Here is an 18,993-nt window from a genome sequence, read left to right on the forward strand (position 1 = left end):
ACTAATTCACACCATAAACTCAGGGTGAAATTCTGGTACTATTGTAGTCAATTGGCGTTTTGCCACTGATTCCATTGGGGCCAGGATTTTACCCGTATAACCTTCAAAACAGATATTCTGTATGTAATGTTTATTATTATATATTGCAGATATAATACATATTATTATATAATCATATAACTAAAAATAGTTATTTTGTTTTTCTAGAACTGTTGTGGAAAATGTTATTACCAGGCTAGAATTCACATTCAAACTTCAGCCTGGAGCAAATTTTCTTGGCCAAGTTGTAAGCCTTAGAAAGTATATTTTATAATGGAAACTCTGAGAGGACTATAATTATCATTCTAATGTGAGCTGCTACTGCCAAGCCATTTGCCAGATTGCAACATAACTTAAAAACTGATGTACCGAAGAATAACTCTCCCCTCCCTCCAAACTTGTTAAAAAGCAAGTAAACTAGTATAAAAGGACTTTTTGTCCTTTTAAATTTGATGAAATTTAACAGTTGTTAAACTCTGTATCCTCAAAATTAGTCTTGAATAGTGTTTTAATTTTCTGTTAAACTAACCAAAGCAAAATCAATTTGGGATTGGTACCTAGATGCTATGAAGAAGTGTGCTTTAAAAATGCCCAGCATAGCTAGAACTACAGTTCTTTCTATGTCTTCTCTTGAACCTATATATTCCAGGAATTGCAGAACATAAACCACCATCTGACGCTTTCGACACTAAACTTGTGAGTGCTGGGATTTTTCAAGCTGCCAGCCAGCTGAATTCTTGGAAATGTTTTGTTTAAAGAGAAGCTGAAAAACAGAGTATCCAGTTGAACTGTGGGGAGAACATTGGTAGCTGAAAGATGCACACAGAGATGCTATGATGGGACAGGAAATTAAGAATTCAGTTATACCTACATGGGGATTTTAGGGAGACAATGAATTCCCAGAGCTGGAATTTTACTACGACACCCAGGAAGACAGCTGATAAATTTCAAAAAGTGCCATTGGCCATTTAAGGACAATGGTTAAGATCTTGGCTTTAGTTCTCTCTTTGAAAGATGGCACCTCCAGCAGGAAAATGGCGTCTGTTGCTGAGGCATTGATCAGTACTGATTCAAAGGCCTTGCTGCTTGCAAAATGAATTTTGTTAAAGTGTGGTGACAAAAATTTGATACTCCAGAGCTCCTCTTCACTAAAAGGCCAGTCTAAATTTGTGGTATGTTCAAATTAAAAACAAACAACCCTCCTGAGCTGACGTGTATGCAGAGTTTTATTTTCTGACAGAAAAGTCTGGCTTGAGGGAGTTAGCTGGTGTGTGTTAGTAGAACACTAACATGTTAAAACAGGCTAAATTCTGAATCATGTTATGAGTTTGGTGGTCTCATGCTATTATCATTTTTTAATGTTTCATGTGGCACTCATTTTGGCATTCTCTGTTCAAGAGAAGCTCATAGAATATCATGATTGGAAGGGACCTCAGGAGGTTATCTAGTCCAACCCTTTGCTCAAAGCAGGACCAATCCTCAGACAGATTTTTGCACCAGATCCCTAAATGGCCCCCTCAAGGATTGAACTCACAACCCTGGGTTTAGTAGACCAATGCTCAAACCACTGAGCTCTCCCTCCCTCCCAGAAGGGTTACCGCCGTCCCTGGATGGGCTCAAACCACCATCCTTTTGGTTAACAGCTAAATGCGCTGACCCATGGCAGCACAGAGACACATATTTTGAATATTTGGGGATGTTGCACTTCTCTTGAGATGTGATAGGGCAAAATGAGGAAACTTCTTGAAAAAGTGAGGGCATGATGCCGTATACCAGTGATTTCAACCTGTGGTCCATGGACCCCTGTGGGTCCGCAGATTGTCTAAGATTTCCAAAGGGATCTGTACCTCCATTTGAAAATTTTTAGGAGTCTGCAAATGAAAAAAGGTTGACAACTACTGCCTTACACAGAATTACAGGTGAGGCAGTGTCCCACAAATTTAAACGTACAGAGAAGTACATGAAAGGGTGAGGTACCTCTGACATGCAAATAATTTTTAGCTGTCACAAAGCAATTTGCCAAACACACGCATGAGCTTGCAGTAACATAGAAGCTCAGTTGTTTCACTAAAACAAACCAGTCTTCAAGATGTAGAAATAATGGCAACTGAATCAGCTACCAGATGAGGAGGAAAAGGGCTTATGTAAGGAGCAAAGGAAAAGTGTTAGTTTCAGTCCAGAAAGCAACTTTACTGAGCACAGTTTAAAATATATAGAGAGCAAGGGAGCCTGAAAATGGGAATTATAATTGTAATGGTATGCTATATGGACTCTGGCATTGACTGCTATAATATGAAATAGAAATTAAAATATAGAATTATTGACAGACTTATTTCATGTCTCAACTCAATTTTGGAGATGATTATTGTGAGAGACTTGTTCATTGCTCTGCATAAACTCTTGTGAGGAAATGTGAGTAATAACGGTTGATCAGATGCAAGCAGAATTGTAATTTAATTTCCATTTAATTGCTGTTATAGAGTCTGACAGAAAAGCTGCTGAAGAAAGAACTTGATTACACCCAGTTAGAAGAAAGGCACTATGAAGAATCAGTGAGTAAAAAAAATATGCAGGCAAGCCTTCACCAAAAGGACCTGGACCTGGAGCAGCTTGGAGCAAGGCTGTCTGCCTCTGAAGCCTCATTGCAGAGGTTACAGACAGAACTGGGTGAGAAGGGGGAAGCAAGCCACAAACTTAAGGAAGAATTGTCAGAAATAGAGACAAAGTATCAGCATCTCAAGGCAGAGTTTAAACAGCTACAACAGCAGAGAGAGGAGAAAGAACAACATAGCCTACAACTGCAGAGTGAGCTTAATCAGGTGCGGTTCCTTCAAAAACATTGTTTTCATTCATATTCTTCTTCTCAGTACTACACTTTTCTCTATATATTTGTGTATATGTAATATAGAGCTTCTTTGTGTGTCTGTAATATCTACATTTAAAATCTCCGTGAACTACAGTGGTGGGTGTGTGTGTGTGTGTGTACATTTGTTTATTGGAGGGAAAAAATGCAAACATGCTGCTAAATGTGTATTTCCTGGCTGTTATAAATGAAAAATAAATCTCAAGTGTCATGTTTTGGCACGTTAGAGAAGTAAGCAAAGAACACAAAGAAAGATGAGGTAAAGGTAAAAGAGGAAGTACAGAAACTTACTCTGATCAGTACTGTCACACCTGAAACTAGTTATAGGGCCAGACACTTAGTTGGAGCAAGTTGGCGTAGGGTTGTGCTCACTTACACCAGGTGAGGGTCTGGTCCATAATTCATATTGTTTTAGTTTTGTATCTCTAAGATTACTAATGCTGTTTAAAATAATTAAATTTTCTGCTCTCTGTGAAAGGAACCTCTAATTCCTTTAACCTTGTAAATAGTTCTTTATAAGTAGCTTTCCATTTTTTAAGAATAAAAATAAATTAGCCTTAGAGCTTATTTCTTGTTTTCAGAGGGCTTGTCTGCGTTGTGCCTTAATCCACATCAGCTGGAGTGTAAATTCTAATGCATGCTGCTGGATCAGGAACTCACTGGCACATGTGGATCCTGCTGGTGTACACTAAAAGTTCCCTAGTGCATGTTAACGTAGTCCCATTTCAAACAGCACTACATTAACATCCACTGAAGAACTTCTAGTGTGCACCTGCAGGGTCCACACAGGTCAGTTAGTGTGCAACATGCTGGTGCATGTTAGAATTTACAGCCCAGCTGATGCAGACTAAGGCACTGACTGGACAAGCCCTGAGAGTCAGAGAAATCAATAATTTCCAAATTCATCATGCCGTTACCCATGAATACGGATCTTGGGGCATATCGGTGATATTCTTCTCCTGTTGGGAGTTCTTCGGTAACTGATCATGTTTGGTGTCTCTCTCCACCTCCCCCCCCCCACCTTTTGTTTTGTTTTGTTCTGATCATGTTCTTCTCCTGACTCTAGGTGTGGAGTATTGGCAAAAGAAAATGCTACTTAGATTGTTTAGTTTTCTTGCCAGATATGAAAGGGATCAAGCCTTCTTCATGTGTCTAAAAGTTTTCCAAGGCTGTAAATAACAAGGAGCAAGTAATATTGTTTCTGCTGGCTCAGAGTAGAGTAAGTTGTAATGGGATGAAATAGTACAAAAGAAAGTTTTGGTTGAATATTGTGGAAAGTTTCCTAGTTGTAAAGCTTGTTAAACTGTAGGATAGTGTAGAAGTAGTAGTGGAAATCTCATCGTTTGATTCCTTAAAAAATGTACTAAGCAGGGAATGTATTGTAGAGAAGAACTCTGCATGACTGGAGGAACAACATAAAGTCCTAATAGTTTTTTTCAATTTCTAATGTCTGGTTCTGTGATTTGAGCCTTTATATTGGAATGCATATAGTGAACAGTCCCATAGTCCTTTCACATGCAAAATCCTATGGAGTATAATCAGAGTTACTTTCACAGAGCCGTGGGATTGACCCACTATTATTCAGTGTTAGATTAAAGTTGACTTTGAGGTGCAGTTTTGTTTGATCTTTGTTTTGTTGGGTGCCTCTTTGTTGGGTGCCTCTTAGTATGCGAGATCAGAGAGATGTTTGTGTTTCAAGAATAACGCTCAATCCTTCAATAAGAAATCTGTGGCCTCATTCCAGCTTGGTTTACTTTACTTTTAGGCCTGAGCTTTTACAGCTTTTCCTTTTTCATAAAGTTAATTTAAATAAATATGTTGGCTTGAAGCCCATCCACATGCCTGCAATAAATTACATCTTAACCTATGCATGCATACTTTCTACTGGAATCTCCTGTGGTTTGGCAAGAATCCAAATTAAAAAAAAAAAAAAGCTGATGCTTGGAGATGTGATGAAGTTTGAAGTTTCATCCATATGCTTAGGAATCCTGATGGGTGACATTGCAGCCATCTTCCTAGACCGCAAAGAATGCAATTTCCGAAAGCAGAACCAACTGGCAGAGTTCAGCTGGAAACTGGTTTCAGACTAAGAGGGCCTGCTCCAGCTAAGTAGGGCTTGTGAAAGGATTTTTGGTGGGGAAAAAAAACTTGGATTGCCTAATAAATTTCTAGGAAAGGAAATGTAGATGACACAAATCCTCCAGTGATACCACCAGAAGGGAATTCAGTCCAACCAAGAAAACCTGCCTGAAGGGGGATCACTGGAGTGCCCAAGATTGTTTATTGAGACCAGTGGTCCCCAAACTGTGAAGCATGCCCCTGTAAGGGGGCATGGAGGAATGTTTGAGGGGCATGTGTGGCAGGGCCCAGGCCAGTCCCGACGGGGGCAGAGAGGAAGCACCACCCATCCTTGTTCTGCCCTAGCTCCCTTCCTGCACCCCCCCCGGCCCTAACCTTGGCCCTGCTCCTGACTGCAGTTCTGCTCCTGGCCCCAACCACGGTTCCTGGCCACAGCCCTGCTCCCGGGCCCCCTCTGGTTCCTGACCATGGCTGTGTGTTTGTGTGTGTGTGTGTGTGTGTGTGTGTGTGTACCAGTTAAGGAGGGGGCATCAGCAAAAAAGTTTGGGGACCACTGATTTAGACATGGTGCAGGGAGGACTTCAGGGTGGATTGAGAGATTCTGAGTCTATTCATGATACAGTAACTGGTTACTCATAGAAAGAGAGACTTGTCTTAGTTTTTCCAGTTTCTTCTCTAATCGCTTTGTACAGTTCCCATATATTTCATATTGTTGTTCACTTAGCAGTCTAAGTTCATAGTTGTGAATATTGGAAATAGGTTTATAGCTATCTTTTTAATTCCCTGTTACCTGTGATTGGAGAGTATCATTGCAAGGGTGTAGCCTACTAGGGTATGTCTACACTGCAATTAACTGCCTGCAGCTGGCCCATGCCAGCTGTCTCGGGCTCACAGGTCTCGGGCTAAAGGGCTGTTTAACTGTGGTGTAGATGTTTGGGCTCAGGCAGCAGGCTGAGCTCTGGTACCCTACCACCTCGTGTGGTCCTAGAGCCGGAGCTCCAGCCTAAGCCCAAACGTCTACACCGCAATTAAACAGATACCAGTTAAGATTCAAAGTCACAGAATACTTTTTTTTGCATGTGAGATTTTACCTCAGATGAAGCTGAGGTTGTTGGTGTGTTGAAAGCTTTAATATCCTATCTGGTCCTAAAGTCAGCAGTGTTTCTTTTAATTTAAAATGAAATTTAAAAAATGAGAAATAGTATTTTAAATATTGAATTTTTGAAAAGTATCTTTATGTGTATGCAATGAAATTATTTTAATATATGGAATATAGCACACATACTTCATTAGGATTAGAAAATTTGTGGATGATCTGTTTACGGCAGTGGTGGGCAACCTGCGGGCTGCATGCAGCCCATCAGGGTAATCTGATTGCGGGCTGCGAGACATTCTGCTAACGTTGACCATCTGCAGACATGGCCCCCCGCAGCTCCCAGTGGCCGCAGTTCGCCATTCCCCACCGCTTCCCGCAGCTCCCATTGACCAAGAACGGTGAACTGCAGCCACTGGGAGCTGCAGGGGGTTGTGCCTGCGGACGGTCAACATCAGCAAGATGTCTCGCGTCCCACAATCAGATTACCCTGTTGGGCCCCAGGTTGCCCACCACTGGTTTATGGCCACAGTTCGATTATTCCTAACATGTTATTACGTGATATTGTTCATGATGACATAATGAATTGCCATTTGCTGAATGGCTAAACATGGCTTATATGGTAACCCACCTCACTCATTAGTGTGCCCTCTTATCAACATTGTCTCAAATAGTTGTCGGCCCAGATCCTGGAAAGTTCCATGTGCTTCTGCAAGGTACAGGGCACCCTCAACTGCCATTCTAGCCAGCAGTTGGAGACCTCAGAACATTACAGGGTTATCCCTTAGTCTTCATCAGGAAATGCTCATTACTTAAAATAGCAGGTCTGTGAATGATGTTAACACTTCTGATACAGTAGTTTTAAAAAGTACAGTTTCTTTATTTTGTTTCCATTTCGCTTGATGATGACTGGAAAGGGACTCTGACAGCGTAGCTGATGGTTTCACTTGTTTATGGAGAACGCAAAATTGTGCGTTACAGAGAATATAAAAATATAACTTGGTCCTGGCCCTGATCTTGTAATGACTTGGGTGGACCCATGTGTTTGCATGCAGCTCACTGCAGGATCAGGACTTAATTTTTTATGTGATGTGGTGAGCGAGAGTAACAAACAGTTGAGAGATGGAGGGAGAAAAGAAAAGGGTTTCAATAAAAAGATGATCCAGTTTCTCAGTTTTTGATATTTGCACATCTCTGTGGATTGGTTAAGTGTGTGTCTGTACAACATACTTTTTTGAGGTGACATGACAGAAGTGGGTTTCACTGAATTATTTGAAAGAGGAGAGGCTGATGGTTTGGTTAGGCAAACAGGGATTAGAAGAATGTTCCACACAAGGCGGTTTTGCATGAGGAAGGCTCTGAGACAGTAATTGAGGGATGCGGAGCGGTGGGATGCAGGGGGCGAGGAGAAAAGGAAAATGTAACTCTCTCTTTTCCTTAGAAGTGATAGCTGCTAATAAATATTGTTTTTATCGTGCAACTTTGAACATGACAGCCTACTGATTGGTCAGACCTTTTTAACTCCAGAGATATTTTTTCTTTATAAGTAAAATCAGTAATAACTACATTCTACTCGCTATGGTAATGTCTTTGGTTATACAGCCCTATTAGCTTAAAGTTCATCACATGTCCACACTGCGCCACACCATTCCCCACAAAAGTAAATGGTTTAAGAGCTTTTGGCCGTATACTCTGCCTCTTGCTTCTATAGACTCATTTTTTGTGACATTAAAGCAGAAAATAGGTATTGTGCTTAGCAGTATCTTACAGGGAAAAATAAAATGCATTTTGATCACATTTTATATTAAAGGGACCTTTATAAAGGTTTTTTTAAATAAATGGTTAATCATTTATATAGCTTGTAAGAATCCAATAGGTCAATAAGTGGCATATAACCATGGCTTGTAACCATCTATAGCCCTTTCTTCTAACATAGAATCATAGAACTGGAAGGGACCTTGAGAGGTCATCTAGTCCAGTACCCTGGACTCATGGCAGGACCAAGAATTATCTAGACCATTCCGACAGGTGTTGGTCTAACCTGCTCTTAAAAATCTCCAAGGATGGAGATTCTACAACCTCCCTAGGCAATTTATTCCAGTGCTTAACCCCACTCTGACAGGAAGTTTTTTCTAATGTCCAACCTAAACCTCCGGTGCTGCAATTTAAGTCCATTGCTTCTTGTCCTATCCTCAGAGGTTAAGAAAAACAATTCTTCTCCCTCCTCCTTGTAACAACTTTTACGTACTTGAAAACTGTTATCATGTCCCCTCTCAGTCTTCTCTTTTCCAGACTAAATAAACCCAACTTTTTCAATCTTCCCTCATAGGTCATGTTTTCTAGACCTTTCATCATTTTTGTTGCTCTTCTCTGGACTCTCTCCAATTTGTCCACACCCTTCGTGAAATGTGGCACCCAGAACTGGACACAATACTCCAGTTGAGGCCTAATCAGCATGGAGTAGAGTGGAAAAATTACTTCTCGTGTCTTGCTTACAACACTCTGCTAATACATCCCAGAATGATGTTCGCTTTTTTTGTAACAGCATTACAGTGTCGACTCATATTTAGCTTGTGGTCCACTATGACCCCCCCAGATCCCTTTCCGCAGTACTCCTTCCTAAGCAGTCATTTCCCATTTTGTATGTGTGCAACTGATTGTTCCTTCCTAAATGGAGTACTGTGCATTTGTCCTTATTGGATTTCATCTTATTTACTTCAGACTATTTCTCCAGATCATTTTGAATTTTAATCCTAACCTCCAAAGGACTTGCAACCCCTCCCAGCTTGGTATCGTCTGCAAACTTTATAAGTGTACTCTCTATGCCATTATCTAACTCATTGATGAAGATATTGAACAGAACCGGACCCAGAACTGATCCCTGTGGGACCCCACTCGTTATGTCCTTCCAGCATGACTGTGAACCATTGATAAGTACGCTAAGATCAAGTGCAGTATCTGTTCTTATCAGTTTAATCTCTGGTAATGGTTATCCAACCATTTTGCACCCACCTTATAGTAGCCCCATCTAGGTTGCATTTCCCTAGTTTGTTTATGAGAAGATAATCCGAAACAGTATCAGAAGCTTTACTAAAGTAAAGATATACCTCGTCTACCCCTATCCACAAGGCTTGTTACCCTGTCAAAGGGCTTGGCTACACTTGCAAGTTGCAGCGCGCTGTAGAGGGCTTCCGCTGCAATTACCCCCAACACACACACACACCACCAGCGCAGCACTGCCTGGCTGCTGTGCTGGCGCTGCTGCTGGCCTGGCCAGGTTGGGGTGCAGCGATTGCAGCGCTGGTGCGCTGCTCATCTCATCACACACACACACACACACACACACCAGGGCTTTATTGGCCTCCAGATAGAGATCCCTAGAATTTAATTTTAATTTTTTTTGTTTTTTTTTGTCTTTGTTTTGTTTGTTTGTTGTTGTCTCGTTTCCGGCTCCGTTTTCTTCTCTGCTAGCAGCTCTAATGCTGCTGTTGTCTGTCTGTGATCAAATCTCAATCCAATCACAATCTGTTCTCCTCCTCTCTGCTCTGCTCAGCTCTTGCAGCTCTTCTGCTAAAATCTAACTAAAAACAAAAAAAAACAATCATGTGTATGTGATCTGTCTGTACATGTGTACAAACAATCAAGAGAGAGGCAGGGGCAGGCAGCGAAAACAGCAGGTGTTGCAGGCTAGTTTAAGAGAAAAGAAAAGAAGAATTAATTTCAAGCTGTCATTTTTTCACACAGTGTTGCTAACAAACAAATCCCTCTCTCCCTCCCCCTCTCCCCTCACCCCCCCTCTCTCCCCCCCCTTTGAAAAGCTCGCACCCTCTTTTTGAATGCACTGGGATGCCTGCATGGCCCAGCATGCCATATGCATGCATCCCCATGCAACAGGGGAATGCTGCCAAATGGGCCACCTGTGTGTGTGCACACACACAGTGTGGCCACACACACGCGCTGGCTACATGCAGCTGGATGACCAGCGCTGCAAACTACCAAAGTGTGTGTAGCAAAGAAAGCTATCAGGTTGGTTTGACACAATTTTTTTTTTGACTCTCACTTATCACCTTATTATCTTCTAGATGTTTGCAAATTATTTGCTTCATTATCTTTCCAAGTACAGAAGTTAGGTTGACTGGTCTGTAATTCCTTGGGTTGTCCTTATTTCCCTTTTTATAGATCTTTTTTATAGATTTATAACCATCTACAACACATGCTGCTCATGTCTCCATCAGGCTTAGAAAACCTACTAATTATTTATTGAATATACATTGTTTATAAACTAAATATACATTGTTTATAAACATCTGTGTTACAGAAAGTGTGACCTTCATTTCTGTAACATGTAAAATGTTGTTATACTTCTGCTGATTTTTTTTTTTCTGGAGCTTTCTTCCTACCTTTGGTGTTTTTCTCCCAGCATCAGGGTACAAATGACATCAGCAGTTAAGCTGTTGCTGCAAACTTTCCCAAGTTTGCTTAACTCTTGTGCATATTTTTTAGAAGGAAATTACATTAACAATTTACCACAACTTCTTGCCTCCAATCACACAGACAGATTACTAGTGTAACTATGTCACAATTACTAATAGTCCATCACCCACAGGTGGAATGATTTACAGTGGTTAATAGTGTGGACTTATAAAGGGAAATAATTTAGCTTCAGATATTTTTATCCACTGATGTAAGTGCTTCAGTTAGGTGGAAGTAATTTTTCTACTCTAAGGTCTGACCCATTCAATGTTTTGCATTGAAATACTTCTGTCTTACTCTGTAGTTACCTGTTGCTCCTGAATCCATAAAATGGAAGCTCACATATATATGTTGGTTGGGATTCAGTAGTGTGTAGGAGTGGGCAGGAGGTAACTAATAGCCTAAAATAACAGCTAGAGGTTCTAGAGAGAAGAAAAAATTGTTTGCATGGATGCCTGTTTATAGCAAATAACTGTAAAGAAAGCCCTCAGCTCCTTTAGCTGATGACAGAGTCATAGAATCATAGAATATCAGGAGGTCATCTAGTCCAACCCCCTGCTCAAAGCAGGACCAGTCCCCAACTAAGTCATCCCAGCCAGGGCTTTGTCAAGCCTGATCTTAAAAACCTCTAAGGAAGGAGATTCCACCACCTCCCTAGGTAACCCCTTCCAGTGCTTCACCACCCTCCTAGTGAAAAAGTTTTTCCTAATATCCAACCTAAACCTCCCCCACTGCAACTTGAGACCATTACTCCTTGTTCTGTCATCTGCTACCACTGAGAACAGTTTTGATCCATCCTCTTTGGAACCCCTTTTCAGGTAGTTGAAAGCAGCTATCAAATCCCCCCTCATTCTTCTTTTCTGCAGACTAAACAATCCCAGTTCCCTCAGCCTTTCCTCATAAGTCATGTGCTCCAGCCCCCTAATAATTTTTGTTGCCCTCTGCTGGACTCTTTCCAATTTTTTTCACATCCTTCTTGTAGTGTGGGGCTCAAAACTGGACACAGTGCTCCAGATGAGGCCTCACCAATGTCGAATAGAGGGGAATGATCACATCCCTTGATCTGCCGGCAGTGCCCCTACTTATGTAGCCAAAAATGCCATTAGCCTTCTTGGCAACAAGGGCACACTGTAGACTCATATCCAGCTTTTCGTCTACTGTAACCCCTATGTCCTTTTCTGCAGAACTGCTGCCTAGCCATTTGGTCCCTAGTCTGTAGCAGTGCATGGGATTCTTCTGTCCTAAGTGCAGGACTCTGCACTTGTCCTTGTTGAACCTCATCAGATTTCTTTTGGCCCAGTCCTCTAATTTGTCTAGGTCCTTACTTTGTACTCTCTGGAGAAGTTTCCCATGCATCAGCCAATCCAAGAGAGTGGGTTATAAGTCCTATGGAAGGAGCTGGGGAGTAAGCTACAAAAGGGCATGTGACCACAGAACACTCCTAAAGAGCTAGCACATCTTATAGAGAGAGTCCATACATCAGCCTCCCTTGTAGTGGAGGAATGCCAGGGGCTCATGGTGAGCTGAAATAGAAGTCCCACTCGCCCAAATAATGCAGAACACCGTGGTATTGGAACCAGCGTAGCCAGTAAAAACTTAGAGCATAGGCCATTGGAGAGCATGGGAATGCTGATTTACTCTGAGCTCTGTGTAAGATGTTGATTCAGCCATTGCTATTTTACATGATAAATATTTTATGCATTTGGTGGGGGATGGAATTTAATCCTTGCTTTTTTCTGTGTAAGGCCACATAGCTCATATAGAGGGGCTTCTATAAAGGGGTGAGGCTGCTTCTTCGTAGGCTCACTTCCCACCTTCTGAACGTACCACTCCTTTTGAGCCTATGCTCCTGCATGTGCACTTGGCTGGTTTGATTTCGCTCAGGTTTATGAAAATAATTCCCAAGACGTTTTAGTCGTACCATTCTTGTATGATTAAAAGCATGATGAAAATTACTATATTATGTGGATAATGAGTCTGAAGTACAGTGTAGTGGCTGGAAAACTGAGACTAGTATTTTCTTCCAGTTGCACAGTAAACTTCTGGAGACAGAACGCCAGCTAGGGGAAGCACATGGTCGACTGAAAGAACAGAGACAACTCTCTAGTGAAAAACTGATGGACAAGGAACAGCAGGTGGCTGATCTGCAGTTAAAACTTTCTCGTGCTGAAGAGCAGGTAGGAGTGATACACGTGATCAGATTTCACCGTTGTTGTAGTGATGTTTTGTGTATTCTACTTGCAACATCCTTCTCATGTTGGTGTTTAGAGTTAGTGCCCAACCGACAGCTTTGACTAAGTTTGTTAAAACTTAATTGCATTTTTTTAAAATCCTCATTAAAAAAAATCTACTATTTTTCATTTGGCAAAATAGTCTATAGGACAGTTACTTTTTTGTTTTTAGAAGGCTAAGAATTATTTCCTTGCCTAGAGCCTAAATGTGTGAGGTGCTTTACAGATAAATAAAGGATATAGCCCTGGCACTTGAGGACTTTGAGGCTAAGGATCTGAGCATGCAAAAAGATCCCCAATGCACAGAAACTTATGCCATGCATAGCAGAGTTTTGGGTATGCATATCTTTTTATGGGATCAGGGTCCAATTGAAGAAGTAATAGACATAATGTGATTATAGTGAATAATGTGTAGGGGGGAATTGGTGTCAGAAAACAGTAATTTTACTACTCTGTTAATAGGTCAAGTTTTTTTGCAATAGGGCACTACCTTAGTAACAAATATTTGCTGTTGACCTGTTTATATTAGTTATATGCAAATGTGCTAAATATCTAAGAGTGGTACATTTTCAAAGTTTTACTGCAGTTTAGCAGACACCTCCACTCTTAGACTTTAATGAGAGTCATACAGCTAACACTGCAATGCTTTGCATGTTGGCTCCAGAAAATCTGTTAAGGTAAGTAGAGCATAAGGGCAGGTATATACTTAAAACGCTGCATCAGCACAACTGCATTGATGCAGCTGTGCTATTGCAGCGCTTTAATGAAGACGCTCTATGCTGATGGGAAAGAGCTGTCCTGTAGGTGTAGTTAATCCACCTCCCTTAGAGGCAGTAGCTATGCTGACGGAAGAAGGTTTCCCACCGACACAGCGCTGTCTACACCGGGGATTAGGTCTGTATAACTACGTCGCTCAGGGGTGTGGATTTTTCAGACCTCTGAGCAACGTAGTTATACCAGTGCATGTCTGTAGAGTGGACCAGCCCGAAGTTGCTACTAAAACTGCTAATGATAATTAGCACTTAGAATACTTTATGAATATAATTTACTTCAACTCTACCTTATCCATAGGAAAAAAGACTAAATCTCCTTTAACAGTTTGGTGTTCAGATGTAAAATAATGCATGTCTGATACTTGAGATAATTTTTGTTATTTAGAATTTACCTACTGTCAGTGTTGAGAAGTACTTCAGTGCTGTGTTCGTTCTTTGCTATAGAACTGGTATGACAAATTACTACTTTTACACCTGTTTGAAATGTTAAACTGTTTAGTGTACAGTCTTTCAGTATTAGAGTAAATGATAAATGTTATTGAACTACTGAATTGTGCTTGTCAGTTTTCAGTCAACAGTCCGTGACTGTTTTTTTAAGCTAAAGGAAAAAGCAGCAAATTGCACTGAATTACAGCATCAGTTAGATAAAGCAAAACAGCAGCATCAGGAGCAACAAACTCTTCAGCAAAGCACTACAGCAAAACTCCGAGAAGCCCAGGTAAAAAAAAAAAAAACAACCCACACATTATTTTCAAACTAGTGTACTGCAGCAGTTAATATTGCCGGTGCATTGCAACGTGTAAACAAGCCGCATGATTTCCTAATGTAAAACATTTTCTTTTTTTAATTAAATTTCAAAATAGAATATGTAGTAAGTATTTGTGAAATTTGATATGTAACATGTCATGCATCAGGAATAACTTTTAAGGTCCCTATACTTAAAGAAACTATTTAATTCATTTTTAGAATGATTTGGAACAAGTACTGCGTCAGATAGGAGATAAGGACCAAAAAATTCAAAACCTTGAGGCCTTGCTACAAAAGAGTAAAGAGAACATCACCCTGTTAGAAAAAGAAAGAGAGGACTTGTATGCGAAAATTCAAGCAGGGGAAGGAGAAACTGCAGTTCTGAACCAGCTGCAAGAGAAAAACCATACTTTGCAAGAGCAGGTAAGAAATGCAAAAGCCTAATTGGTTGGGTCATTACACTAATTGAATCTATTTCCCTATGTTAAGTTCTCCTCACCCTTTCTATGGGTCATCTTAATTATCACTTCAAAAGTTTTTTTTCTCCTGCTGATTATAGCTCATCTCAATTGATTAGACTCTTCCTGTTGGTATGCATACTTCCACGTTTTCATGTTCTCTGTATGTATAAATATCTCCTGTCTGTGTGTTCCATTCTATGCATCCGAAGAAGTGAGCTGTAGCTCACGAAAGCTCATGCTGAAATAAATTTGTTAGTCTCTAAGTGCTGTCCCCACTTAGAGCTCCCAGCGCTGTCCGTTATTCCCCACAGGGAGGTGGAGTACGGACAGCGCTGGGAGAGCTCTCTCCCAGCGCTGGCGCTTTGACTACACTTAGCGCCGCGGCAGCGCTTTGAAGTGCTAAGTGTAGCCACAGCCTAAGGTGCCACAAGTACTCCTGTTCTTTTTGCGGATACAGACTAACATGGCTGCTACTCTGAAACCTGGCAAAAGCCTCGAATACCCTTAAGAAAGTTTGTGTAAGAAGAGTCTCCTTTGTTTCTATCTCCCAGTCTGCAGCTTCAGCCTCCACTGTACTTCGCTCTTTCTTGGATACTGTATTTTTTTAGCATCTCTTTATAAAATTCACAAGATTTCTGTGACATTCCCCCCCCCCCCCCCCTTCTTGTTCTGATAGCAATACATTTTGGTGCTTCACATCCAGGTACACAAGTTGTGCACTTGGATATGGAGGATGGTGTTATACAGACAATCAAAATGATTTATTTTTTTTTCTTACCTCTATGGAAATCTAATTGATAACATATTTGAACAAGAAAACACATAACATACACTGAATATGATTTAATGAAAAGATCTTTGAAGTTGGAATTTACAATCACAGTGTACCATCTGAAAGGTACATTATTAGATATTTTTAAGGTATTTTTAAAGTAATTTTAGCTGCATAATCTTTTAAAATATGTGTATGTATAAACACACATATTATTTTTAAAAAGCTATGCTGGAATTAGTACTGCTTGTGCCTACAATTTTTACTTCATATTTTTGCAAAAGGTAGCATGATTGTATATTAGTGACTCTTTTTTGTACTTAGAGGAATTATTTTAGTATACTGTTTCAAATACCAGTATGGTAATATTGTTGCACACTTACAAAGGTTATTAGAACACAGTGTTCTCCTTTTGCAGCATATGTGCAACACATTACTAGTAATTAGAGTTGAATGTGAGTTCTCTGGCATATAGTCCATAGTGTATGCTACTGGTACAAATAAGAAATGTACTAGTTCCCAATACCAGCTGTTACCTGTTTGTAACGGAAGGAACACCTGTGTCTTTTATGAGCTACTTGAAAAATATTTTGGTAGCAAACACATGTCAATTTTTTGTAAGTAATTAATGGATGTTTTTTGCCATACTTGCTATAAACTTATAATAAAACATACACAATATATAGAATACTAATATGAATTAAATGGAGTTCAATTCATGTTTGCTGCAGACATAGAGCTTTGAAACTGGCAAAGATTAAATTGATAGGGATATATTATTTTCTAGATGGCCACATGTAACTCACATTAGTGTTAATGGTAATGTGGAAATACCCTTATCCTGAAGAGTTTATAATCCAAGGTACTGATCATATGAACATTTATACACATGTCAGTGGGACTACTCATGTTGTGTAAAGTAAAGCATGAGCAGAAGTGTTTGCAGGGTCAGGCCTTAAGAAGACAGGTGAAAGGTGGAGGGAGAGGGATACAATCAAATGTATATAATTTTCTATTGGATTTACTTGTAAATTCTTGGCAATTACATTCTATATTCAAGGAGCAAGTGCTGTATGTTGCATTTTTCATACTTTTATGAGCTGGGAGAAACCTTATGTGTCAAGCTAAAACCTCATTCTAATTGATGAGTGAACATGCAAAATAAAGCCCAATAGTATCTGCCCAGAATCTAGCACCATTTGGGCGGGGGGTTTTACTGGGTATTATGACCAGGAGTGTATGGGAGGAAGTAAGGGTGAGAGCACACAGAAATAGAGAGCAGACAAGAACAGAGAGAAAGAGAGGCAAGAAAGCCAAGCAGGAGCCTGTGACCATGAAAAAAGCTTTTGGATTGGTGTTGGCTGTAAGCTTAGAAACTGCTCCTTTTGTTCTTGGCTCCCTCTGTATTCAGAGGCCCATCACTGTGTACATTCCTTCCAATAAACAGGACTGCAGCAAATAAAATACCATCAAATTCTACTTCTGGCTGGAACATCCCCAGGGCCCCAAACTATGACTATCCACTCAGGTGGAAAAGAGGCAATAATACATAACCAAAGGGTTGAATCCAGGTCTTCAGTGCAAAACTCAACTCAGCCTAACTATTGAACCACAACTGGTGCCTCCATGATGTGTTTATATTATTTTTCTTATAAATAAAGCAAGAGTCAACCATCCTCATCTGTCTCTCAACCTAGCCAACGCTAACTGGGCACACACAAAAGGATACACACTCACAGTGTTATATTAGAGTGATCATGCTTGCTGGCTTTGAATTTCTTGTCAAAATAGTTATGCTTTAAAAAGTTGGGGTCACTCATGTATTGCACACAAAAAATAAATGCATTGTTGTTGTCCAGAAAGAGAAACTTTGTAGAATCAATAAGTGGTGAAGTTGATCAGTATTGGGGCTTCATAACCAAGACAACATGTTTTGAATTTTAGGGTGTTTTTAATTTTGCCTTTGGACTTTTAATTGGCAACTTATTTATATTGTAGGTAACTCAGCTAACAGAAAAGCTGAAGAATCAGTCGGAAAGCCATAAACAAGCCCAAGAGAATTTGCATGAGCAGGTGCAAGAGCAGAAGGCACATCTGAGAGCTGCTCAGGACCGTGTGCTCTCCCTAGAAACAAGCATTGGTGAACTAAATAGTCAGCTAAATGAAAGCAAAGAGAAAGTATCCCAGCTTGATTTACAGGTAATTTGCCTTTGTACTATATCCTAATGAAAAAAAATCCATCTGCACTTCATCATGGAAAAAGGTGGCCTTTGTTGAATATACAAGGCCAGTAGGCTAAGTTTCTACTAAAGTTTGCTTGTTTTGTGAGCAACAAATGACCAAATGAAGTGCAATAAGCAAGATATAATCCAGCAAGACATCAGTGGTTCTAAGATACAAGGATTGCAGCAAAAAAAAAAAAAAAAAAAAAACCCACACCAAAAAGAACACAGCCACCACCAAGGAATCAGCGAAGGAAAAGTTATGTCTTCTTAAAAGACTCAGACTTGCTGTGTGCATTAAGGCTAAGAAGCCTGTCTGAAAACTGTTTTAATGATTCTACAGTCCATATGCCAGGGTGATTTCCCTTGACTAAAAGGAGAGCTGGATAGGACCCCATAACTCAGGGTATGTCTACACTAATCGTGGATCGATGCTGCGGCAATCGATCCACCGGGGGGGTCAATGTAGTGGGTCTAATGAAAGACCCACTAAATCGACCCAGATTGCTCTCCCATCAACTCCGGTATTCCACCAGAACGAAAAGCATAAGGTAAGTTGACGAGAGAATTTCTTTCGTTGACCCAGCGCAGTGTAGACACTGCAATAAGTCAACTAAAGCTATGTCAACTCCAGCTATATTATTCATGTAGCTGCAGTTGCATAACTTAGGTGGACTTAACCCTATAGATCTACCTTCAGAGAAGATCAATTATTCGTAACTTTATTTTATTTTGTTCCATTCTGTCTTCAACTGTCTAAACTTTGTTAATAACTTGTGTTTTAGCTCTGATTTCTGTGTCCAACATTTCATCATGTCAGAATTACTAATAATTAGCAATAAATAGCTAGTATTATAGTGCTTGTTAGTAGGAAGAAAATTTGAGTTAAAAGCAGCTGCAATCAAGAATTCTTTATGATCTTCACATTACAAATATTGTAACACTCTTCTTTTCAGATAAAAGCAAAGACTGAATTACTGCTTTCAGCAGAAGCATCAAAAGCTGCTCAAAGAGCAGATCTTCAGAATCATTTGGACACAGCCCAGAATGCACTGCAAGATAAACAACAGGTAGGAGAAATTAATGCTACTGGATCATCTAAGATAACCTTCATACAAAACCCAAAGGACAATTTGGTTTGGGAAAAAAAATCAAAGTCCTTGTGGATTTGCATTTGCATTGGAGACATTATTCAGAGTATTTGAATATATGCTATATTTTGTCCTGTTTGCTATAAGCA

General features: G+C 40.2%; 1 protein-coding gene and 1 pseudogene across 9 annotated transcripts in view; both read left to right on the forward strand.

The window, feature by feature from the left end:
- Window positions 1-18,993, forward strand: part of EEA1 (early endosome antigen 1) — a 127,817-nt gene that overhangs the window by 68,360 nt on the left and 40,464 nt on the right. For all 9 annotated transcript variants that reach the window (XR_005586839.1, XR_005586840.1, XR_005586841.1 and 6 more), the window contains 6 exons: window positions 2,520-2,858; window positions 12,575-12,724; window positions 14,150-14,269; window positions 14,518-14,721; window positions 17,530-17,730; window positions 18,710-18,823. Coding sequence is in view for 6 of the 9 variants with exons in the window: in XM_039496798.1 (XP_039352732.1) it covers window positions 2,520-2,858; window positions 12,575-12,724; window positions 14,150-14,269; window positions 14,518-14,721; window positions 17,530-17,730; window positions 18,710-18,823 (1,128 nt within the window). In the remaining 3 variants the exon portion in view is untranslated. The remainder of the gene's footprint in view (window positions 1-2,519; window positions 2,859-12,574; window positions 12,725-14,149; window positions 14,270-14,517; window positions 14,722-17,529; window positions 17,731-18,709; window positions 18,824-18,993) is intronic.
- On the forward strand, window positions 8,975-9,091 carry LOC120396168 (annotated as a pseudogene).

Source organism: Mauremys reevesii, linkage group 1 (genome assembly GCF_016161935.1).
Source record: "Mauremys reevesii isolate NIE-2019 linkage group 1, ASM1616193v1, whole genome shotgun sequence".
Lineage (NCBI taxonomy): Eukaryota > Metazoa > Chordata > Testudines > Geoemydidae > Mauremys > Mauremys reevesii.